General features: G+C 44.4%; 4 protein-coding genes across 5 annotated transcripts; 2 read left to right on the top strand and 2 right to left on the bottom strand.

Annotated features, from left to right (window-relative positions):
• Positions 1-8,897: 8,897 nt before the first annotated feature.
• On the top strand, positions 8,898-15,821 carry LOC122398920 (dynein regulatory complex subunit 7-like). The gene is made up of 10 exons (XM_043399185.1): positions 8,898-8,924; positions 11,714-12,070; positions 12,152-12,569; positions 12,649-12,906; positions 12,999-13,155; positions 14,601-14,667; positions 14,746-14,958; positions 15,027-15,230; positions 15,313-15,549; positions 15,633-15,821. The coding sequence occupies exons 1-10, from the start codon at positions 8,898-8,900 to the stop codon at positions 15,819-15,821; spliced, it is 2,127 nt and encodes a 708-aa protein (XP_043255120.1).
• LOC122398765 (FERM domain-containing protein 8) lies at positions 15,793-17,876 on the bottom strand. Of its 2 annotated transcripts, XM_043398933.1 has the most exons (6): positions 17,527-17,876; positions 17,006-17,446; positions 16,487-16,941; positions 16,258-16,416; positions 16,015-16,186; positions 15,793-15,946 (listed from the first exon to the last, which is right to left on the bottom strand). In XM_043398933.1, the coding sequence occupies exons 1-6, from the start codon at positions 17,612-17,614 to the stop codon at positions 15,906-15,908; spliced, it is 1,356 nt and encodes a 451-aa protein (XP_043254868.1). In that variant the 5' UTR covers positions 17,615-17,876; the 3' UTR covers positions 15,793-15,905. The 2 variants fall into 2 exon arrangements, with proteins under 2 accessions (XP_043254868.1, XP_043254867.1); XM_043398932.1 differs by having other exon boundaries at positions 15,938-16,186.
• Positions 17,877-18,239: 363 nt separating this feature from the next.
• LOC122398929 (eukaryotic initiation factor 4A-III) lies at positions 18,240-20,251 on the bottom strand. Its single transcript, XM_043399195.1, has 5 exons — positions 20,005-20,251; positions 19,489-19,824; positions 19,188-19,410; positions 18,863-19,117; positions 18,240-18,789 (listed from the first exon to the last, which is right to left on the bottom strand). Exons 1-5 carry the CDS (start codon positions 20,147-20,149, stop codon positions 18,537-18,539), a joined length of 1,212 nt encoding a protein of 403 aa, XP_043255130.1. The 5' UTR covers positions 20,150-20,251; the 3' UTR covers positions 18,240-18,536.
• A 532-nt stretch (positions 20,252-20,783) lies between these two features.
• LOC122398931 (probable maleylacetoacetate isomerase 2) lies at positions 20,784-23,519 on the top strand. Its single transcript, XM_043399198.1, has 5 exons — positions 20,784-21,133; positions 21,494-21,545; positions 21,713-21,861; positions 21,943-22,147; positions 22,223-23,519. Exons 1-5 carry the CDS (start codon positions 21,116-21,118, stop codon positions 22,450-22,452), a joined length of 654 nt encoding a protein of 217 aa, XP_043255133.1. The 5' UTR covers positions 20,784-21,115; the 3' UTR covers positions 22,453-23,519.
• The last annotated feature ends 228 nt before the right edge of the window (positions 23,520-23,747 follow it).

The following is a 23,747-nucleotide window of genomic DNA, read 5'->3' as shown; positions in this document are numbered from 1 at the left end:
GCGAGGCTGTACGAACCGTTTGCCGTATTAGCGTACTAAATCTTTCGGTTCCCTCGCAACGACGTCTCGTTATCTGCCCTCGAGTACTTCTCGCGTACTTTTATCCAGGACCTCCAACCCTCCTCTCTGCGCACGCCTTCTCGTTCGCAATCTAACTGCGATAATTTGTTTTGCTCCGCTGACGACGGGAAAAATCGCCAAGTCTCGAGGCACGGGAGCCGACAATACTGTTCGGAAACCACTTTATCATGCAATTACACGTATCGCGCGGCGGATCGGCGACAACGGTAGCCGCGCGCTAACAAACGAATCCTATCGATGGTAATAATTGATCAATTAATTTTATAAGCGAACAGGTTTCCCCCTTAAATGCGTTGAAATAATTTTCTTTCGCTTCCCTATTAGGCGACATATAGACATATTTTTCAACGTTATATCAATTCCAAAGTAATACCAATGGCGACGTTACGCAACCCATCGATTTATGGAGTTCATTTTCCGATTTTTTTAAATCACCCAAGGCCGACCCTTAACCCCTTCGAGCAATTAATCGTTGGCCCGTGTGCATCGATAGCTTTGGAATAATAATAGCAAAAACTATTAATGCCTTTGTGACCGGTAATTAAATCTCGCTCGGAGCGGGGGCGCGCGCGCGCGCGTGTGTGTGTGTGTGTGTGTGTGCGAACGTATCGATCGACGAAACGTCGGGGCCGAAAAACAAAGGAAACATTAACGAGTGCAGCCGTCGCGCGCGGAAAACGCTCGCGATTTCGAACGAACGGACGAACGAACGAACAAACGGACGAAGATCACCGGCGAAACGGGCGCGTCGTCGAAAATTTCGTTTCGTAGATCGAGGACGAGGGAACCCGGCGTCGGCGACCGGCGAGAGGACCCCCATCGATTTTCGCGAGACGCCTATGGGGCAGCTGAAATTGACGGCGCGGCGTAAAGTTCGCGTTTACTGGCGCTGTCCATGCGGCACACGTACCCCGCTTACGTATCGTAGAGGGCGGTACGGTTGTGACGTCACAGCGCAACGACTACGCGTTTAACGAGGCGTCGGTGACGTTACTCTCATAAACCTCGGGGCTCGACCGGGCCGCCCACTCACCCGCCAGCCATCCACGGCGAACAGTTTCCACGGGAATTTCTCAACTCCTTCCGAAGTCTTTAATCCGCTACCGAGGACGGAGTCATGAGTGTAAAAACTTTTATCGACGCGCGTTCTTCGACTCCTTTTGACTTCGGGTCTTGCCTGACCGAACGCTTTCAAAAACCGTTACGGTTACCGACGCTTACACGGCCGTACAGTCGATGGAAAATTAATAATTCCGGGTAAATGCGCCAACGACCAACGGGCTGTTCGAATCTCGACTCTGAAACGGTTCCGGGGTTTTTTAGACTCCGAGGTCCCGATAATTATTGTTCGTATTAAATTTTTCCGACGCTCGATTTCCATCGTTACGGAGTTCTCGGAACGGTGGAACATCGGCGAACGGAAGTCCCGCTGTATTTAATTCTTTAAATTTAATTAAACAACGGCCACCCTGTGTCAGGCAACAGCACATAATGTATTCCAGTGGGGTCTACTAGACCTTCGCGCGCCTAATTAAGAGGGTTGTCTGGTCTAGAACTTCCAAGAAGTCGATCTCTTTTTTTTTTCCACAATTTCTTGATACAAAATTAATTTTTAATCACCGCGCGCGCGTGAATAGCTTTAAAATATTTGGAACGAATACCTTTAGCAGGTGCCTCGAAACAATCGTGACAAAATTGTTGAATCAAGATGAGCCTTTATAAGTTGTCGCGATTCTTTGACAAATTAACGACTGCAGAGTTTTTGGTTGGCAGTGTACATTCGCGCAGCGGAACAACCGACGGGGCACTGCTTCCGATTCCGGGCTAACCGCTTTAAGAAACTTCGCCATTCCTCGAGTCACGGGTTTCGCGTCGGACGTCTTCGTAACGCTGGTTCCCCGCCGTTAAGACGCAAACATTCGAATTGTTTTCCCCCGTCAGTGCGATGTATAATACACGAGGATCGTTATCAACGAGCGGAGCGTTCCTTACCAACGTCCTCGAGAGTTAGTCACCTCGAGCACCCTTAATTCGATTACTCGTCGATCCTGGGAACACTCGCTTCCTCCGTTGGTCGTCTCTCAATCGTTCCCCCCTCCTCCCCCGTCCCCGCCAAACCCCACCTCACCCACCGGCCTTCTCTAACTGCCTTTCTATGTACCAAATCGAACAGGCGCCATCAATTTCAGGTAAGTGCACATAGGGAGGCATTCGACGCCACTGATTTCACAATAAACCTCTTTGTTTCGTCCGCGGTGTATCCCGAAATTGGTAATCGTTATCAAGAAACGGTTGTACATACGCGGCCTCGCCGCTGACAACGTGACGAGGACCGATATTCACAGCCTGCCTCGATCAAAACTGAATTCGAATTCGAATTCGATCTACGCCTAAGCTGTTCGACCTATCCTAACGATCCAACCCCCATAAACTATCGAGTCTACAGGCTGACCCATTTGCGTCATTGTGTGCAGAACAGTTCCGTAGTTTATGGCGCAAATTGGGTCAGGTAGACTCCCCTGGCTCGAAATAAGACGAAAATCAAAAGGGCGCCAGAAATATCTCTTTTATTTTAATTCTTAGTTCTGTCGCTCTTATTGGAAACCCCTGTGTATCGGAATAATAACATTAGGGCATGGTTTGCGGCCAAAGCCCTAGGCTAGATGGTTCATTAGTCACGCTAATAGCCTCCGGGGGTCCTAACCACTTTCAATTGACCGATTCTCTTTTCAAAATTAATTTCGCTCCTAACGGTAAACGGTCAAATTACGATATCGAAATAACCAACAATTTCGAAAGAAATTAGGAAGTCGAGGATTTTAGTGTTTGAATAAGTTTGCGTGGACGCGGGGGGAAACGATGCCAAACCGGGGTACAGGTGTAACTGGTATCAGCGGCCGTAATTACGCGGCCACGGAAGTTTAGCGTACTCTCCGGGCGACCAATAAAGTAAATTGTATCGTCGCCGCGGCGAATAACGATAATTAACGAGGATCGAGAGCCACGAGTGCTCCGGAGGGTTTCTCTTTCTCTGGAGGGTTTGTACCGGGGCCCTCTCGAATCCGAAGATCCTTTTCGGTGTAGGTACCCGACAAAGAAACGTTCCTAGCCGGCCGTCCCCCTTCGGACCTTGCCGCTCGGGGAACCCATCGCGTGCATCGTCGCCATCATCTTCGACGTATACATAATTTCGCTCGGTCGCTCCCTAATCGACCCCTGTCTCCCTCCGTCTCTCTCTCTCTCTCTGTTCCCCCGTCGGAGGTTCGTTTCCCTTCGTCGTCGTCCCCTGTTCTCTCGCATCAGGTGCGTCACGAAGCTCTCGCAGTGCCCGGAGGCATCGATTTCGTCCACGTTGCAACCTGGTCGCCTCGACTCGGCTGGTCTGGTCGCGTCGCGTCCCTCTTCCCTGTCGTTTCTTGTCGCCGGTCGGCCGTTAATTTTGGACCAGGTTGGACCAGGATGGTCTATCGGCCGATGGTACGGTCAAAAGACGCGGTTCTAGCCTCTTTACACCTAGGAGTAACCCTACGATACCGTAGGGTCGAGGCAGAGTAAGGTCGAGAAAAGGGGGGTCGCCGGCGATGGTTCGAGGGGTGGTGGACGAAGGATGGACCGAGGGAGAGCCAGGAGGAAGCCGGGAGGAGGGGTGGGTTCGTGGAAGGTGGCAGCAGAGGGTGTAGAATGGGTCGTCGGTAGAGGGTGCAGGAGGGTGGTGGTCGTGAAGGGTGGCCGAGGGTGGCGGACGGGTGGATGGGGAAGAGGAAAGGAGGGTGAAACGGGGGGGGACGCCTAGCTGGAAACGCGTCGGTTCGCCGGCACACTAAGTATAGGCGTCCTCGCGACGCCGGCCGTCAATATACCACCCCTAACTAACCCCCCGGGGGGTCCGTGGGTGTTACTGGCTGGTAGAAGCGAGACCGAGGGACGAAAGTACGGGACGCGGAGCGTTGGCGCGAGAGACGGTTAGCGAGAAAGAAGGTGCGACGAGGAGCAAGATAGCCGGACGGATATAGAAGGAACGGAGACGGTGAAAACACGAGGAGGGTGGGTTGCTTCTGCACGAGGGATCGTCGCCGTCGCCGTTCCCGTTGCCGTCGTCGTCGTCGTCGTCGTCGTCGTCGTCGTTGCCGTCGTCGTCGTCGTCGTCGTCGTCGTCGTCGTTCTCCTCGTCGTCGTCCTCCTCGGTCGTTGTGTGTGCGAGGGTAGGTGGGCACCATCCAACCATCCTATCCCATCCTATCCTCCTGGCGCTATCCTATCCTGGCGTAGCTTAGTTTAGCTTAGGGCCCTGCCACCCGGGAGGCTGCTGCCGTCAGAGGGAAAGAGGGAGTTGGTTACGGACGGAGACGAACCGAGGAGTAACGAAGAGGGTCGTATACCGGGCTGACGAGGACCAGACGAAGAGGTAACCGGTAAACGAAGACAGAGAGAGAGAGAGGAATAGCAAGAGGACGAAGATAGTACGGGTATAGGGTTGGTGGTAGGACATTGCGGATATATTCGCCTCTATCCAGCAAACCGGCCTCCTCCGCGCACCACCGACCGACGGCGTAGCAGCATCCTCTCCGGCGTTTCTCTCTCCTGGCCATCCTGCGACGTAATCAGCGAGAGAACCACCACCACCCACCCACTCTCTCCGCCAACCCACCCACCATCGACCCCTTTCTGCTCCCACCTCCTCCTCATCCTCATCCACCTCGTCCTCTTGCTCTACCTCCTCATCCCACCTTCGTCTCGCGTCTCACCGCGACCACCTACCAACCCACCCCACTCGCTTTGCACTACCCCTCGGCATCCCTTGCCGGCTGCCGTGGCATGCATCTATCCGGACGTCTATCTACCTATCTATCTCGATGCACTGGGTGTCCAACCGAAAACCGGCTTCCATTTCTCTCCTAGCGCGAATTCGGCCATCCAGCCTCGCTAACGATCCCTCCGGTTACCAACCCACCTACCCTCGGACCTTCTCGTGCCAGACCCTTAATGGCGATCGCGGTTCCAGATATCCGCGTAAACGCGACGACGCTCCACCGAAATATATGTAGGATCGCGCGCGCAACGCCGGCGTCGTTTCGTGGAAAAAGCTTGTCGCCCGCTCAGCACCAGGGTCAGCGAACGGGTCGTGTACGGCGCTAACGGTCGAGAGAATTTGTTTCGTCGAGAAACCGATTCCGAGAGGGGCCGTAGAAACGGTTGCCCGATAGCGCGTTTCGCGTTGTTTCCGTTTTATCAATGGAAAACGAGTTTACGGCTCGCCAAGCGTCGAGCGTCGTTTATCATCGAACGAATTCCGCGCGTCTTCCTTTCCTTATTTCTCCCTTTTCCCTCCTCCTTTTTCAATGCATTCTTTTCACTTTCACCGTGGAGCGGAGGACAGCGTTGATTTCATTCATAAGTATTCACGGTACTTCATAAGGTCCAACCTGACGATCCTTAACGGCCCTCCACCTTATTTAACGTCAGCCTCTCGAAAGTGCTTAAAGTTCCTTTTAACGGGGAAACTTGTTCCATAAACGAACAGAGGCCGAGAACCAAAGTAACCGTCGTCGAAGCCGGTTCGTATCAGAGAACGAACAGTTAAAGAGAATTTTCGTAAACGATTAGCGACGGTCCGTTTTCGATTCGAGGACCCCAATTAATAACGCCCCCGAGATTAATTACCATTAACGCGCCGTTGTTCGTGAGGGAACGCCCGCTTCACGGAATTATCAAAAATTCTCTTATAATTACGTTTCAACGGATACGCGTAATTGCGGTTCGTCGTCAGTTCCCCGTCGCGCCGTTGGCTAATTGCATAAACGAGGTACAAGTTTTTCCATCGGTGTCGCAGGAATCGCGACCAATTACGAAGGTGAGCGAGGACGAATGACCGTGTGGGAATACCGCTCGGTATACACGTGTATCTGTTATTGTGATATGGATGTTAATAGGTTAGGGGGTCTCCGGAGAATGTGGGGTGAATCACGATTTCGATAAGGGTTTATATTCCTCCCGCTCTCGTCCATTCTTGCCACCCATCCTCCCTCCCTCGATTCGTTCGCTTCTCCCTTCCAGCACCCCCCCCCCTCCTCCCCCCTCCCCCACCCCTCCCACTCCCTTTTCCGGCATCCCTTTCTCTTTATCCTTCTGCGTTACGCCGTTTCTCCCTCTTCTTCCCACCGTTCTCGCTCATTGAAAACCGGCTCTAGGGCTTCCAACGTGCCAGGTTTGCACGTATATGGGTGCTCCTGCGCCGTGCACGCGTGTTCGTACGTACGCGGAGGGACACGCGTATCCGTATATACGTACGTACTTACTTTATAGCAGCAACGTCAGAAACACGTGTACGGCTCGTTAGAGTACGCCGAGCCACGGCACGGTCGCTCGCGCTTATGTATCACCGGTGTATTTGTAACGATCGGCCGTCAACGAGGCCAGTCGCGGAGACCCTCTTCGGAGGTGGCTCGCCAAACATTAATCCGAACTCATAAACACTTTTATGGCGCGAGCTTCGGGGCTAGGATTATCGTGTCTCGCGCGTCGCGTACGCTGAGAACGCGACCATATGGCGTTCACGACGATCGATACCCGGGGCCCTCCCCATATCGATTATATCGAATTTTATCAATCGCTTCTCCACCCTCCCTTTGGTCCACGATTATCGGTATTTAAATCTCTAATTATTCGGAAGAATCCCGATATCGTGGAGGAAGTCGAGCGCTTGCGAGAGAGACAAGAGCGTGGCCCTCTGGTGGCGCCACACTTGTATCATTTCTATTAAAATACGTAAGAAGTTCGATCAGAGGTCCAAGAGCTCCCTTTTGTACTATATTTTGTACTATATTATTAACAAATAATACAACATCTACAATATCTACAACAGTAGAGGAAATGTTTTTGAAAAAATTTTGTAAGATTTTAATCGCAGTAACATTTACAAAGAATTAATAAGACGGGGTTGAACTTGTTCGTCATCGACTAAGAATATTTTTGAATCCGCGAAGAGGGTAACCGGCCGTGCGCGCGCGTCCCGGCGTGATTTGTTTACGGGAGAAGAGATTTACAGATGCGATTAATGTGTCTAACTTGTTGAGCGGTTATGCCGATTTACTTGGTAACGGACTTCAGAGGTTCGCGTCCACCCCCTTTAAGTTTCATCCGAGGTTACGAAAACGAATAGACGGCGCTTCTATGAAGTTTAAAACTGGGCTCTTGCTGGGTACTTCCACTCTCCGTTCTACACAATCAACGGTATAATCCGTTCAGTTGCCCGACGAAGTTACAAACTTGCCTACCTCCGTTTCTTGCCAGCGGAAAGAACTGGGGAACAGCTGTTACGTAAATAGTCAGGATTGACACGAAGGATCAACAGAGTATTCGACTAACGGCAATTCACGTTCTATGAATGAAAACGTTTGCCCTTCCCTCGAAAATAACGCTTTACATCGATACATACATCGATGATTTCTAAATTTTTCCGTGGAAAACGAATGGTGGGTTTAACCCTTTCCAATAGATCTTACAAAACGTCGAGTCTGAGAACCGCAACCGGTCAGAGATTCCAGAAGCTCAGCGTGGAACTGCACGCACGGTGTTTCCTCCGCGCGTGTTATAATTCTCGCGAACCGCGAATATCGCGGATTACGTAACGTCGTCGTTCTATACATAACCAAGCCGAATTGGAGCGAAGCCGTCGGCGTTCGCGATTAAATAGAATCACCGCGCCCGCCTTTTCTATTAGGTCATACCACGAGTAACGCCGCCTTTTTTCGCTGCTCGTTCAAGGCGCCAACAAATGGACTCTTAATCATCCGAGCACATACGCATTTAACACGATCGAATCGAATTCAAACACGACGGAGGAAATTTTCGATTTAAACTTTGGTATGCCTGTTATTAATAATAAAGTTCTATGGGGAGCGCTACACTATTGGGCTAATACATTGTGGCATCCGTACCTCTCGCGCTCGCCACCAGAGGGCTCGGTTTCTCGCAAGCGCTTGACCAACGCGCCCGCCTGAAGCATCGCCACGATATAAAAAGTTGGAAATAAATGACACAGTCGGTATCTAGAGAACGAATAAACAAATCCCGCGGCTGTTCCGTCATCCAGCGAATAAATATCGCGCAAACATCTGATATTCGACGGTCGGATATTTTTCACCCGCGGCGGGTAAATATTCCACGGCTCCGGTCTCCGCTCGGACGAGGTCTGCGCCCGTAATCGACGCCGAGCGCGATAAAGGTCCCGCGCGGCCTCGAGACCCTCCCCCCACAGACCCTTATTTCCGACTACGCCCCGCGAATTCGGGTTTCGTAGCTTTCCGAGCACCGCGTACACGCCGGCAAAGCATCGCGGCTTGTTCGTGTATCTCGGTGTATACGGTTTGCAGGCCATGTATACCGCGTAGGTGTAAACCTGAATGCGTGAGTGTTGGTGTAGGGCGGCCTCCGCTTCCTCGCGCGGCGGGACGCACATAGCCCGAGAGCCGATGGAACATCTAGCCGAAGTATACAGGGTGAACCACGTATCTCGTCCATCCCGACCGTTCCTCGTCGTCCTGAGTCCACTGACGATTGATTTACTAACGAACACGAACGCAAGCTTGACCGATCCAGAGAATCAGCGAAGCCAACGTTCTTCGTTTGCTTTAAAAATTTTATACGATTAACCCCTTGTGTTACGATTTGATTTCCAACTGTGCGTGCCAAAAACGACACCAAGGTCTCTGAGACGTAATTGTAAGCTAAGGGGTTAAAACAGTTCGCTATGAAATATCTCTACGATACGAATTCTTGAAGAAGGCAGAAAATAACGTATTAGATCGATCGGTGACATGGTAAATAATTGGGTGATGGGCAAGGTATATGGTTCACCCTGTACAGGCGGCAGCAGGGGCTAGGTACTATCTAGTATCTAGTAATACCGGGTACTAGGTACGTACGCGCCGCGGACGCCAAATAGTGGTTCGCATATTCAGAGAGATAGCGACGTCGCTCGGTGCGATCGCCCCTGATTTAGGCCTCGTTCCCTCGCTCTGTCTCTCTTACCCGTCGGTGGTCACTATTCGTCTCCCAGTCTCACCTTCGCCCTCTCTCTCTTTCTCTTTCGCTCTGTCCCTGTTGCTCCTCGTCCCTCCTCCTTTCCTTCGCCCTCGGTCGTTCCATCTCCCAACGCGCGCCAACACAGTCAAGACTCGGTGTACGCGCGGCCGTATTTGTCCCGTGTACGTATACAGAAAGGCACACATAGCACTCCGGTCGCGTCCACGGATAACGTCCTCGATACGGCAACCAGCAGCGGCGAGCACGACATCGAGGCGTCCCGAAAAGCGCTATCTCGCGGCACCCCGCTCGAAGCCGACCAATCAGCGCTTCGATCCGCGCTTTCGACCGTCGCGCTTTGATCATGTACCCCGCGACTGATACCCACGAGCATCGTCGTCTCGGCGTAAATCACGTCCGCCTCGTCCTCTTCCGTGAACGTCGATCGCCCTGGCCCTCGGGTGGGGAAGAAAACTGGCTGGGGAAATTATCGGTGGCGCGTAGTCCCGGAATTAAAGGATTTTCGCTCCTTGCGATTTCGAAACGTCGCGATCGAATCTTGCGCTCGTTGGCTTCCTGCCAAGTATTCCAAGGATTTGGCTATTATTTAATACCGTGAAGGGAAATACGAAATACTTCACGACGGACAAGCAAACGTTTGGCACGTTCGCTGCTGGCGAAAAAATTCTACGATCATTTTTTAATAACGTCGCGAACCGGTTAACAGTGTAACGGACTGTGACATACGGTTATATTTCATAAATACGGTATCCACGATCCAAGTATTGGTCGTTGATAATGTTTCGAGAAGGTCGCGGGAACCTTGAAACGAGCCTCGATATTTTAGATACTTCCGAACTGATCGTTATAACCCTTTTGAATCGCACGGAAAATGATGAATGGCTCGGAAAAATCTTGGAATCTTCTTCGCGGCAAATCAACTTTAGTCTGAGATTGGAACTTGTCGATTATCGAATAAAACTCAAATACTAATTCAGATAATTAACTGCTAAGTACTCTGTGAGTAGTCTGTAAGTATTTCACTTTTGAAACATCTACGATCCTGTTGAGATCTGTTAAGATCTGTTACACCTTCGAAAGAAACCGAATCGTAACATCGTCGGGAATTACGTATAACCGGGAAACGATTGCGTTCGCGTCTCTTTTGGCGAATAAATTCGCACGTCTAGATTGAAACCGTCTGAAAAAGTATCGCGCTTGCACGTCCCGCTTTGAAAGCATCCGCAAGCCGATCGCGAAAACCTTTGATCGCGCGATTAAAAAGTAAATTTGCCGAAAACGTCTCGCCTCGTTCTTGTAATTTCCCCGCGACGAGGTGTTAAATCCTATAGAGATGTATTTATCGCCGTGGCGCGCGTCGTATATCTCGCGATATTCACGCCGTAGACGACGGCTTCGTCGAGGCTGTAAATTATCGTGCGGGACGTAAGTTCATGGTTGAGAAACACTGAGCGCAGCTGCCGCGGCGGCGGTATCTCCGTGTTGTCTGCTACCTCACACCCTCGTCTTGCGTCCCACGTGGGTGCCGGTCGAAGGGGTCGCGCGGAACGAGGGTGACGCGCGGGGCAAGCGAGGGACGACGGTTGAGGGGCCAAGGGGGGAGGGGCGGGTGAGCAACGCCAATGGGCGAGAAAGCGGGACCGAGGGCGCCGGAGGGTAGAGAGAAGGAAGGGGTCGGCGGATAGGGTAAGGTTAGGTTGGGTGGACAGAGGGGGCGGAAGTGGGTGAAGGGGTCGAGGGATAGCCGCACCACCCACTGACCATCTCTGCCCTACCCTGGCCCAGGCTACGCGCTCTCGCAAAAAAAACTGCCCTCTCCCGTTCCAAGACACGAAAGGGCGAGGCGACCCTTGGACGACTTCGAAACACCTTCGGGACCTTCTTGGTGAATTTCCCCGGAAACAGAAGCGAGACCGACTCGAAAACTGTCGCGAAATCGTATTTCTTACCGCGGAGCTACTACAGCTGACCAAAAGTTGTTCCGACCACGTTTGCTCCCTTTTTTCCACGGATTTAATATCACGCGCGTCCTTTTGTGTTCCACTGATCCCGTTTCGTTTTGTTTGGTTGTTGCGTCTTTCTCTTTCTATACCTCGGTGATTCCCGCGGTACGATGTAGTAAATTCTATGCGTAGATCATAATACGGTGACGTAGGTCAGGGACCGAGAATACACACGGGCTGCCACGTGCTCGCCGGCGTGTTTCACTGTGTACACTCCTCGTATGGACGATTAGTAGCTGTGTGTGCGATGTATTTACTCTTTGGTATTGTTATTATTATTACTTCTGCGTTTTCACGCGAGACCAACGGTAACGGAAGATTCTTTCATAATTTACCGATTGTCGGTAACGCAGATCAGATTAATAAATTTAGGTCGATTATACACTCTAGTCGAACGCTTTAAATACAATTTACATACAACTTGAAACATAGAAATATGTAGAAGCTTTTCGATAAACAAACACAGTCGAGTACTCTATTTATCGATCACCGGTATAAAGTTAACCAGAAAATGAGAAACATATTTGCTAACTATATACTTCTTTTTTTTCATTTTTATGTTTCAATTTTGTTTGTGATTACAGCCGAAACACTTGCGATCACCAACTTGGTTGCAAAAGATCCAAAAAGGCAATTGCTTCGAATGCGCGACATTTTTAACGAGTTTGTTACTAGGACAAGGATATAACGCATTCGTGGTAAGCGGCTACGCGTCTAGGGAACAAACTTTACGCGACTTGACGAAAACATCGTGCCCCTACATACGGCAACCAAAACCACCGCCTCTCTCGCTGAAGAAACAAACAAAAATTTCCAAGTATAAACTCAAACCGCCTGTAGAATATAAAAGTAAATTTTTGGCAGAATTGGAACAAGAAACGGAAAAGAAATTTCAAGAGAAATTACAACGGCAAGAAAGGGAGCAGCAGAGATTGATAAAAGTAATTAAACGCTATTTTCTTCAACGGTAACGTAACGTTCTACTTTGATACTTACTCGAGGGAAATTATTTTCGGCTTTAGGAGTTAGAGCAGCCTCCGTTGGATAAATATTGGGGATACAGAATACATGCTTGGGTAGCGATTTTACCAGAGTTGGGTGGACTTAGGGATCAGGAGATTTCCTGGCCACTTTTTATCGAACCTTCGACTGGCGTATCTTATAAACCGTCGACCGGTAACGCCGACGAGCTGTATTTGGGCGTAGAGAGTATATGGAACGATCAGAATTATTGGGTGAACATGCAACCGTTCTCAAAATCGTGTGCAAACATAGCGTGGGATTTAACAAAAGTCGAACTATGGGAGCATGTGCTTCCTGGAGAACCGTGGACAATGCGGGGAATAGGAGAGGCGATCGATGAAGATTCTGCCATATTACAAGAGAAACATTTGGACATGCCTTTCTCCTATGTACAGGAAATAAACATTAGCGATCAAGGTTCGTGAAGTTTTCTGTTTGTAACAAAATACGTAAGAATTTTCGTATTGTGTCCATGCAATTTAATTACACGTTCCAGAATATGAAAGACGATACCCAAACGGCGCAAAAACGATATTTTATAAGAAAACGAAAGTTGAACTTTACGCGCCGTACATCCAACCAAACGGTTTGATACAAAGGATCACTCTGTACGACGATTACGATTACGCGATTCCTGTCCAAGTTCAAGAAATTTACGCAAACAGATCGGATAACCTCGTGGAATCGAAAAAGGATTTAACCGACGATTCAGTTGTAGATTATTACGACAGAGGTCGCCCGGATCACTGCAAAGGTTTTATCCGATAAAAAATTATTTCTCGATTCGCGAGGACGCGTGACGATCTTCCTTTCCGATTTATCGATAATGAAATTCGAAATTCGCAGAACACCGATATTTCGAAAATGGTTCCAATATGGTGGACGCCGAACGGACCTTGCATTTTTACCATGTCGCCCGTATCGACGGCCTGTCGCAATTCGAGATGCACCCGACTTATTTAACGCAACATTTTATTAATCGTGATGACCTTCTGTATTATCGGTAAGTAGTATAGTTTTTATTAAATAACGGACACGACAGAAGGGGTATAGAAAAGACCAGTGTCGCATAAAACGTTATCGATTCAAAGTAAAATTGCAACGCCACTAGCGGCAAGAATTGGAACTTGCTGTACCGAGTGTACAAGTCCACATTAATTAAATTAAATTACGTATCACGTAAGAATTCTTCGAAATTCAAAGAATTTTAAAAGCTATAGCATTGAACACTTAAAAAAAAGACAGAAAACTCACCAATCGTAGAATATGATCGAGTAATACCCTGGTGGCGAATCGATGATGTCGCTGTTGGTCGGTAGAGGACGTTCTTGTAGTCGTTATGGTGATAAAATGTGCAAATTCTATAAAGAAACAGAAAGCATTTTATTACAATTTGTTTTTAATAGTATAGGGGTTCTAATGAATATTTTCTGATTTTTCACTTGTGTTTGAATAACAGCAAAATTTCTTCGTTATTTTAAACTTGGATATGAATGCAATTTGCAACGAAAAATTTATAGAAAATCAATTATAAATAATACCATTCCAAGTTTCTCACTAATATCTAACGACGCCATTTTATACTGCCATACAATCGAAGATACACGATCGTTACAGATCGAAGTGAAGAAAAATTAAATCAAATCTTTTTTTGGTTAATCTGAGCACTGACCAATTATAAAATGGCGTATCGTGCTTACGACACACAGAAACTCGATAGAAAGACAAAACTATGTACACAATCGTATAAAAGCTATGTATTTTTATGTACAGATCATTTATTCTTATAATAAATTAGACTTTACCAGTACATTCTCCGTTTGAAATCCATTCGAACCAACTGTCGACTAACATGGCGTCGTTTGTGCGCCACCTAGCATGGTCTTTGCAAACCCATGGTCTTTGAATTGCAATCAGCAACTGTAATAGAAATAAACACCCATTTGAAACAAATGAATCTAAATAAATGTACTTGCTTTATAATTAAACAATTAAACCCAAAATATATTATAAAAGATTGTAATTTAATTCAGAGAGACGGTTACAATTAGAACTGTGCAGAGATAAAAGAAAAAGCATGAAACCGATCTAAATTTTCTCACGATGTCGATAAAACTTTAAACTAAAAATTTATTAGTATCATGTAAAATGAATAATGAATATATTTTGATAAGGTTTCATAATTCTCTAAATATGTCTTCTTCCTTTAATTTTCACGGAACGAATAACGACCTATCGTTTTAATCAGGGGCGGACAAGAGCATGGCCACTCTCTTCTCTCAACAAAATATTAATCATTAATTTTACATTCTATATTTCAATTCGTGCAACACCCATCCCCCCATAAGATGAAAAGTCTATTCTAATCTTTGTCTGTGGCATCCTACATTTTATCGATGACGTCACAATAAAAATATGATATAAAAATTTCAATTGACTTACAAACAGGCATGTACAGTTTTGTCCAGAAAAGAGCATCCCTGTGTTGAACGATATACATTATCGATATATCTGGGTAACGTAAATTTTGATATCACACGAAACCATCCCGCCTTTAACGTAACCTTACCAAGGCGCGCAATTCGAATTTCAGGAAATCATTGAAAAGTTTAATAGAAACGAAAGGATCAAAGCCAATAAGAATATAGCAATTCGCGAATTCGCAATCGGCGAGAACGAGATACGTCTTACGTATCATTATAAGCCGGAACAGTATTCCAGAGCTACTAGAATGTACGTAAAACCACCGTTGGCAGAAAGGGGTGATCGACTTGTTCTAAATCCTACAATGATGCAAGCATACAACGTACGTTTTTCAAAAATGTTACAAGAGTATTTACTTAAAATAAATTCCATTTTGTTTATTGCTTACAGCCTTTGGACGAACCCGACAAGGCTCTCGAGTTATTTTACGAATTAGAAACGCAACTGAAGGAAGAGGATCAATCTGTAACTCACGTTAGAAGCGCTGAAGTTGAAGTGTTCAACTTCATCTCAACGAGAGAGAACGAGTACACAACGCCAGAGCTGTTAACGTCTGTATTCGACAAGTACAGAAACGAAGGATCTCTAACAGACGTATGTGTTCGTGGTATAAAAATAATAACGACAAATACCTTCGTTTATTTCGCTGATTAATATCTCTGATTATTAAACGTAGATCGATTGGGCGCGTGCACAGAGCGAAAAAGACATCACGCAAGACGTGGATTATTTAAAACCATATTTAGCGCGTATAGGAAATACAGAAGAGATATCCAAAGATCGCGCATATTTATTGCAACACGAGTGTCTCAACGATTACAAACAACTACTTGTACAGAGAGCAAATAAGATTTTACGTAAATTTGACGAATATTCACAACAGCTGGAGAAAATGCAAACGTTACTAACGCAGGTGAAATATTTTTTTTTCTGTAAAATGAATTACCATATAGTATCAAGTATTACAATACTTGAATAATAAATTGTTGTGCACAGAGCGAAAATTTAACCCGCGAAGAAGAAGAAAAGATATTGGAGGAAATGAATGAGATAAATTTCATCTTGATAACATTGGAGACCAGATTAAATCGTCATAGAGATTTAGTTCCAGTACGATACAGAATGTTAGTGAATCACTTACAACGAAGCCCGCATCTCGCATTACTCCAAACCAATTCGAGATGAATGCAAACAAGTAAGAAACCGATTGCTTCGAGTATTAAAACAAGGTCGCACGATGGAATATATACGAAATTCAAATAAATACATTTATTGAAAAGACCAAGAGCCCATTTGTCCGATACATCGACCTGAAATAATTTTCAGATATAAATATTTTTAATGTTTGATAAAATATTAACGCGTTTTACGTCACTACCTTCGTCATCGAAGGTGGCCAATGTAAATTTACTAAGCTTGTTAGTGAAATTCCCGGTATTGCAACCTATCGAATGATCCGTCAGACGTTCGATATTTGCAACATCGCCATTAGCCCCATGACGACGATACTCCTCGGCAAAACCAGAAATTAACGTATCCATCATTATTGCCTGGAAATGAAGTAACTCTGTACCTTCGATATCCCATTATGCGCGATCGTTTTGCTACAAATAAATCATACTTGTCTTGAGAATACTTGTAGAATTTTGTAAACTCGTGCTCCATTCTCTCGTACAGGAAACTGTAAGAATAGACAAGGCAGGCAATCTAGGTTACCTTCGTCGGAAGGCTTTGCCATTTCCCAACTCAGTTCCGAATATCTCAATCCCAATAATAAACTCTGTATGAAAATTACCTTCAATTTATCGCGTGTAAAATAATTAATTACCGTATGAATTCGTATTCCTTACGCATTGCATGTCGTCGACGATATAAATTCCTGATGAATTTATAGCTATGAGCACATGCATATCACGGTTCGTGATCCACGACGCTAGGCCTCTCACGGGACGCTCGATTTGACCTTGAAAGAACGCTGCACCGTAACACGGTAAACTCCAACAGAACTCCAAGTATTTTCTGATCAGTTTTCTCGAGTTCGTGTTGGTTCCTGTGTGATTAGGTATTCGCTTGTACTGTTCGAGAAGGCGTGCCTCTGGTGCACCTTTGCCTCCTACCAACCCTAATCCAAGACCTAGCCCCAACAGCAAACTGGGAGAAGTATAGTGATGTGGTAGAAATCGACCACGATGTCTTCTGAAGAATGCTAGTGTATGGCTTTGGGGATTGTACGGGCCGAGTTCGATGCGTGCTTGCAGTGCTCCTAAGCTAGCATATCGTGCTTGACCTTCGCACGGATAGCGTCCTAAAAATGTAAGTCAACGTATCGTGCAAAATAATAGAAACAAATCCTCGAGAAAGTATCTTACCCTGCAGCACATTATTTCTAGCTTCTGCGTATAGTAATTCCAACACTTTAGCTTCTTTTATTTGTTCTTCGTCCGATCGAGAGACAAATACATTCCTCCTGAGGCACAGTAAAGGTTCCTCGTCGGTATCTTCTATATGAGAACTATACTTTCTCACTAAGCGGTTCCACTTTGTAGCTAACTCTATAGGTTTGTGGCTCGAGCGTAACTGAACTTCTAGCCTCGAAGAGCACAGCCACAAAGCGAACACTGTTTGTCCAGTAAGTAGAGGAGCCCTTGATAATCCAAGCTCTCCTTCGGTTTGTATTATTGTGAGAATCTGTTGCGCAGTGAAATTCTGTTCGATATCCATTGTTAGAAATATTCCGGTCATTAAGTACACAGCTATTCGAACAGCAGGTCTCCCTACGTTTAAATACTGCGGTTGATTGACCATCATTGCTGGGTGAAGAATATCGCAATAGTTTTCAATAGTTCTCATGCGTAACTGCATTCTTTGAATAAATGATGTTACTACTTACAAGTTGACGTATGTCCATCAGGTTTGTAATCATTTTGGTAGCGACGAATTGGCTGTCTTCGAATCGTACAATCCTCTTGTACCTCCATGTTTTTTTAATTTTTATTTAACCATGACGTTTGTTTAGCATTGTACTTTTTTTAGGATTCACCATTCAGAGATTTAATTTCATAAAAGTGTATTTCATTCATATTTTCTGTTCTTATTGTATATTAACACTAAATATACTGTCATGTTCAGTAATGTGCTTTGTCTCCATACAGAGTATAGAATATTTTACACAGTAATACGTACGTGTTTGATATCTAAAAGGAGAGTATTAAATAATTATTTTCTGTAGAATAAGTAAAATTCTACTGTGCAAAGTAAATTGCAATTAATTCCTGAGGAATGATAAATCAAAACAGTGCTCTGCCTGCCATCTGAACTAGGGAACCAGTTATTGATTATTTCAGCTCAATAGTCCAGCATACCCTTCCTTTGCAAGAATTTCCATTGTTTTAAACAAGAAATTACTCTGTATTTATATATATATTTCTTTGTTCTATATATATATATAAACAAATATAAAAACATAATTAACGGAATAAATTTTGTTTTAATAAATACCGTATAAAACAATTTTATTAAGTATGTCATCTAATTTTAGGTACACGTAATATAATATTAAACATTTATAAGGTACAAAGTAATCTTTTATTTCTTCGTTTGTTTTTTTTATTCTTATATCTCTGTCAAGAGTTTGTTACAATTAACAAAATCGGTGCAACTTTCTTATTTTTACCGTTACATACTTCCACAGTACTTTTAGAAACTAAAGCTACGTGAACGTGAAAACTGATTTCACTGTTTTGAAAAGCGATGTACCCTTTAAAGAGTAGCCACTTTTAAGAGTTCCTCCAAATCGTTTGCAATCAAAAAAATGCGAGGGAAACATAATTTCGTGAAATTGGAATAGAAAGAATTGTTTTTTACATAAACTCTTATTAAATAAGGTCGTGAATCTTAAAACTATATTAAGTCCGCTACATTCATGGGCATTTCGTCAATTTGCGTTGAATAATATTGCTCTATATCTCGGAGAATCCTTATGTCATCAGTTTTAACGAAATTAATGGAAACACCTTTCCTTCCAAAACGACCAGAACGACCTATTCTATGAATGTATAACTCACGATTGTTGGGCAGATCATAATTGATCACAAGGGACACTTGCTGCACGTCTATTCCTCTTGCCCACACATCGGTTGTGATCAAAACACGACTGTAAAAATAATACGGAATTACAGAAATCCATCTTGAAACATTATGATACTGTTATATATTAAGAGACATACCTTTGACCAGACCGGAACTCTTTCATTATGTTGTCTCTCTCTTTTTGTGGCATATCTCCGTGCATAGAACAAACTGTGAAATTAGCCTCCCTCATTTTCTCAGTTAACCAATCTACTTTACGTTTTGTATTGCAAAATATTACAGCTTGTGTTATTGTCAATGTATCATACAAGTCGCATAACGTATCAAACTTCCATTCTTCCCTTTCTACAGCAACAAAGAATTGCTTTATTCCTTCCAATGTCAATTCATCGCTACAAACAATAACAAGTTATTATAAATGAAACATACTGGTTCCTTAAACCTGAGAAATGTTCAGCTTACCGTTTGACAAGAATACGAATAGGATCTGTCATGAATTTACTTGTCATTTCCAGAATTTCGTGCGGTAATGTCGCAGACACTAATACAACCTGTGTTGCAGGAGGTAAGTATCTGTACACATCATAAATTTGTTCCTTGAAACCCTTGTTTAACATTTCGTCTGATTCATCCAGAACTAACATTTTTATAGCTCTGGTTCTGAGAACTCTCCTTTTTATCATGTCTGGAAATACCATGGGATTATTAAATTTCTTTATTTATTTTTACTATTAGCTTTGTTAATATCGCGCAATTATGTTACCAAACACTCTGCCAGGTGTGCCAGATACTACATGCTGCCCATAATCTAGCTTTCTGATATCCTCCCCGAGGTTAGTGCCTCCAATGCAGGCATGACATTGAACGTTCATAAAATCTCCTAACGCCAAAATAACTTTCTGTATTTGCGTTGCTAATTCCCTTGTAGGAGACAATACTAATACTTGAGTTTCTCTGACTTGTGTATCTAACGACTGTAAAATGGCAATTGAGAACGTTGCGGTTTTACCAGTACCGGACTGAGCTTGTGCGATCACATCTCGTCCTTTCATTATAGGTTTAATAGATCGTTGCTGAATTGCCGACGGTTTCTCAAATCCTACAATTGAAATGTTATTTTGCTACAACTTAAACATGTACTTGCGTAGAATATTACTAACGAACTAAAATCACACTGTTATACGTATTAACACACGCACTAATTTATAAATAGAAAATGGAAAAATACGCATACAGGTTATGTTTACGTGATATAAAAAGCATAAATTTGTCGTAATACCGTAAGCGTAAATTCCACGCAACAATTCATCTCTGAGCCCCATATTATCGAATGTCGGGATAACTTCCACATCTTCACTGGTTTCAAATTCAACATTTGACAAATCTTCTGTTTGTGCAACGCGACGAGATTTCGCTTCCGCCATTTTTGCTAATACTCTAAGGATGTCGAATCAGTCAACCATGAGTAATCTAAACTAGTGAACGAGATGGCGTATATAGTGAAATTTTGATCATCGTACAAGTTCGCCAACTTTATAACAAATTTTTGTATAAATTACCATAGCCAATTCTAGTACTAACCAAGCTGAATTCGCACTACTCTTTCTATCAAATGCAAATTTAGGCTCTCGCAATGTTGCTGTTTCCCATTTAGCATGGCTAGTATGTGCTAGCAGAGATGCCAGATTGAGCATCGGGTGCACTACTCACACTATGCTAGCTCATGCGTACGTGAGCTCGTAGAGTTTCGGAGAGTCGACAAAGACAAACTAACGCATGCCCTCTTTCTCGATTCTCCGAAGCTGCCCGAAGTAACTTCGGACCGCCTCGTGGGAGTCGAGAGAGAAAGGCTCACATTTGCCTTCTCTCTCTTGACACCCCCGAGACGATTCGAAGTGCATCCGCGCTCACTTTGAACAGCTTCGGAGAATCGAGAAAGAGGGTACGTGTCGGTGTCTCTTTGTCGACTCCACGAGATCCAAATCCTTCGAGGTGACGTATACGCGATCCCGGCATAGCGTAAAAAAGTGGAACGAGGAGTTCCTGGTGCACCGAGTGCACGGTCTGGTAACACTGTACACAAAAAGAAACGGCGATTAAATTTGCAAGATTTCAAGAATATAGGTGTATCAACCTTGAAGGGTTTTTGCATCGTACTGCACTGGTTCGTATCGGACACTGAACGCTGATTGGTCGTGCTAGCTCCCGACTAGAATGAGACATTAGAACGAGACGTCTGGCAATCGAATAAAAGGGGAGGGAGGAGTGATTTCGCGCGTTGAACGGATTCTGAATAATTTCCAAGAGATTCGCAAATTCGTCGGCGTCGACGTCGTGCGATCGAGGATATTATCGAGCAAGCGAGACCGTACCCGTTAAGGCCTGGCGAGATGTCCGTCATGGGAAAGGTAAGAATGAATTACTATACATAACATATATAATGACGTCGTTACTGGAGATCTCGGTTTTACTACTCTGGGCCCCCTCGTCACCGGCAGAACCTGTTTCTTGGACCGTTCAACTAGTATACTCGTTGATCGGCGAACGATGTTCCTTTTATTTATCCTTCGAATTATTCTCTTCATTTACGATCCTTTATCATTACCGTTCCTTTAATTTAACGGTACTATCGGATCGGGTTTTAATGCAACCAGCCTCGCGCGATCGAACGTACTTGCACACCTTCGTCGACGTATCGTTCGAAGCCGGTAAACATCAAAGCGAATTGTCCAGTCAATCATTTATTATATCGTTTCTTTCGTTTACAGCCGGTACTCTACTCCTATTGGCGGAGCTCTTGCTCATGGAGAGTACGAATCGGTGAGTGAGAAAATATATAGTGTTCATTGATTTTGAGAATTGCTTCCGATTACATTCGCGAGACATTTCGGGCGAAACACCGTCTATCGAAATCTTTCGCCGGAACTTTACTTTCCGACTTTATTTTTCGATAATAATCATAACTTAAATATAATATTTTTGAACAGCACTGAACTTGAAGGAAATCCCGTACGATATAAAACCGGTAAGCTTGATAAAAGGCGGAGGGGAGCAACATTCCAATGAATTTCGTGAAATTAATCCAATGGAGCAGGTGCCAGCGCTTCACATCGACAATCATACGTTAATAGAATCTGTGAGTATAGGGTCAATTGCATGTATTCGTTTCTATCAATCGACTACAGCGTACGTAACTTTGTAAATACATTGGTTACAGTTAAATATCTTGCAATATTTGGAAGAAACCAGACCACATCGACCTTTAATGCCTGCAGATCCAGTGAAGAGAGCTAGAGTTAGAGAGATCTGCGAGGTAATTGCCAGCGGTATTCAACCCTTGCAGAATCTGGTCGTGTTGATCTACGTTGGCGAAGAGCGCAAGAAAGAGTGGGCTCAGCATTGGATCACTAGAGGTTTAACCGGTGAGCAGCTGACAAAAGCAAAGAAATGATTTAAAACACGTAGCACGGAAACGATTAAACCGTTTATATTTCCAGCCGTAGAAAAGTTATTATCGTCCAGCGCAGGAAAATATTGCGTGGGGGATGAAATCACATTAGCAGATTGTTGTTTGATACCACAAATATTTAACGCGAGAAGGTTTCTCGTCGATCTGAGACCCTTTCCAACAATTTTGAGGGTAGACCGTCACTTGGAGAATCATCCTGCCTTCACGGCCGCCCATCCAAATAATCAGCCCGATTGTCCTCCAGAGGCAACCAAGTAGCAAGCAAGGCAGACCACCCTCTTCCTCTTCTAATTTATTAGAATCGGGAAGAGAGGCGGTCCGACATTGTCTAGTTCTATAGTGAGAAAAGGTGTGTAATTTTTATTGAAATTTATAACGCACAAAATTATACACGGTACAATAAAAATGGCTGCAGGAACTTTACTAAGGAAATAAATATATATCGTTAATTTTTTAACAGCTGTATTGCACATTTATCGGCTCGAATTTACATGAAACGGCGAAGAGATTTTTTTTTATAAAATTTTCTTTGTTCGTGACACGAATAGTACACCTTTTATCACTTGTGAACTATGGGTTTAGGTGCCGAGATGGTAAGCGTCGTAGAGTAGATTATTCGACTCTATAATAATTTTTAGTTATACGTGAAGTAAAATTACGTGCTGCTCCGTCTGTTCCAAGATGAGACGAAACAACACCGTACCATTCCCATACCTACTCGGAGAATAGGGATGTTAGCTTAGGTTTTATTTTGTTATGTTTTTTTTTTTACATTGATTTAGATGCATAATCAAAAATTAAACAAAAATTCGTCTTCGTACAGTACTTGCGTATTACTTTGTAAAATGTACCGACCTATTAAAAATAGGTTCTGTTGTCTGAAATCAAAAGTTTACTTTTTATACTGACGATAATATAATTTGTCGATTATTTTTAGGTTACGTAGATTAAGGAAAAGTGTTGCTATTAAATAATATTAGATAAAAACTTTAAATCCTTTACCGAATACAATGTAGCAGGTCCAAACGTTGCAGAAAGCACACACACTAACTACGTACATTTAAACAGGCGGATGATGAGACTTGTGCGACGGGGGAACGGAATCTGCTCAAACTCCATACAAAATACTGAGGAATGTAAAGTACAAATCAAATTTCTTTCCTAAAGCTTTTTATCCTGCGAGTACACTTTATTTTCTTCTAGAAACTGTATCGAACCGTAGGTAATCGTTAGAGATACTAGATGCAACGTAACTTTGGATTTCGCGTATCCGTTTTAGCTTTAGAAAATTTTAAAGTGTGCTCGACGTTGATACGTACCGCAGATTTATATCGCGTACCTTAGCCGGAACACATTGATTACCCTGAAACCATTCCATAGCATATTGAGATTATAAGAGGAAAAGAAAAAAAGGATGGAAGAGAATAATGGTTAATATACAATGTGTATATACATACATACATATATATATATATCTGAAAACACAGAATGTTTTCCTGCTTCAATCTTGAGCACACTTGAATAATTTCCGCTGTATTTTTTGCAGATCTTAA

Source organism: Colletes gigas, unplaced genomic scaffold, assembly GCF_013123115.1.
Source record: "Colletes gigas isolate AHSC1104 unplaced genomic scaffold, ASM1312311v1 Colletes_gigas_Sc00012, whole genome shotgun sequence".
Classification (NCBI taxonomy): domain Eukaryota; kingdom Metazoa; phylum Arthropoda; class Insecta; order Hymenoptera; family Colletidae; genus Colletes; species Colletes gigas.
The sequence above is the reverse complement of the archived record's forward strand: the minus strand, read 5'-3'. Positions and strand labels throughout refer to the sequence as shown.

Excerpts from the sequence above, each read along its gene's own strand:
- LOC122398929 (XM_043399195.1), bottom strand. The coding sequence starts at position 20,149 with ATGGCGGAAGCGAAATCTCGTCGCGTTGCACAAACAGAAGATTTGTCA. Across the intron at positions 19,825-20,004 it reads GCGTGGAATTTACGCTTACG|GATTTGAGAAACCGTCGGCA; the intron begins GTATTACGACAA and ends TTTCAATTGTAG. Across the intron at positions 19,118-19,187 it reads ATTCGTATTCTTGTCAAACG|CGATGAATTGACATTGGAAG; the intron begins GTAAGCTGAACA and ends TATTGTTTGTAG.
- LOC122398920 (XM_043399185.1), top strand. The coding sequence starts at position 8,898 with ATGGTAAATAATTGGGTGATGGGCAAG. Across the intron at positions 13,156-14,600 it reads GATGACCTTCTGTATTATCG|GCATGTACAGTTTTGTCCAG; the intron begins GTAAGTAGTATA and ends ACTTACAAACAG. Across the intron at positions 14,668-14,745 it reads TACATTATCGATATATCTGG|GAAATCATTGAAAAGTTTAA; the intron begins GTAACGTAAATT and ends TTCGAATTTCAG.
- LOC122398765 (XM_043398932.1), bottom strand. The coding sequence starts at position 17,614 with ATGGAGGTACAAGAGGATTGTACGATTCGAAGACAGCCAATTCGTCGC. Across the intron at positions 16,942-17,005 it reads TAGAAATAATGTGCTGCAGG|GACGCTATCCGTGCGAAGGT; the intron begins GTAAGATACTTT and ends TTACATTTTTAG. Across the intron at positions 16,187-16,257 it reads TACAAGTATTCTCAAGACAA|GCAATAATGATGGATACGTT; the intron begins GTATGATTTATT and ends CTTCATTTCCAG.
- LOC122398931 (XM_043399198.1), top strand. Across the intron at positions 21,862-21,942 it reads ATCATACGTTAATAGAATCT|TTAAATATCTTGCAATATTT; the intron begins GTGAGTATAGGG and ends CATTGGTTACAG. Across the intron at positions 22,148-22,222 it reads GATCACTAGAGGTTTAACCG|CCGTAGAAAAGTTATTATCG; the intron begins GTGAGCAGCTGA and ends TTATATTTCCAG.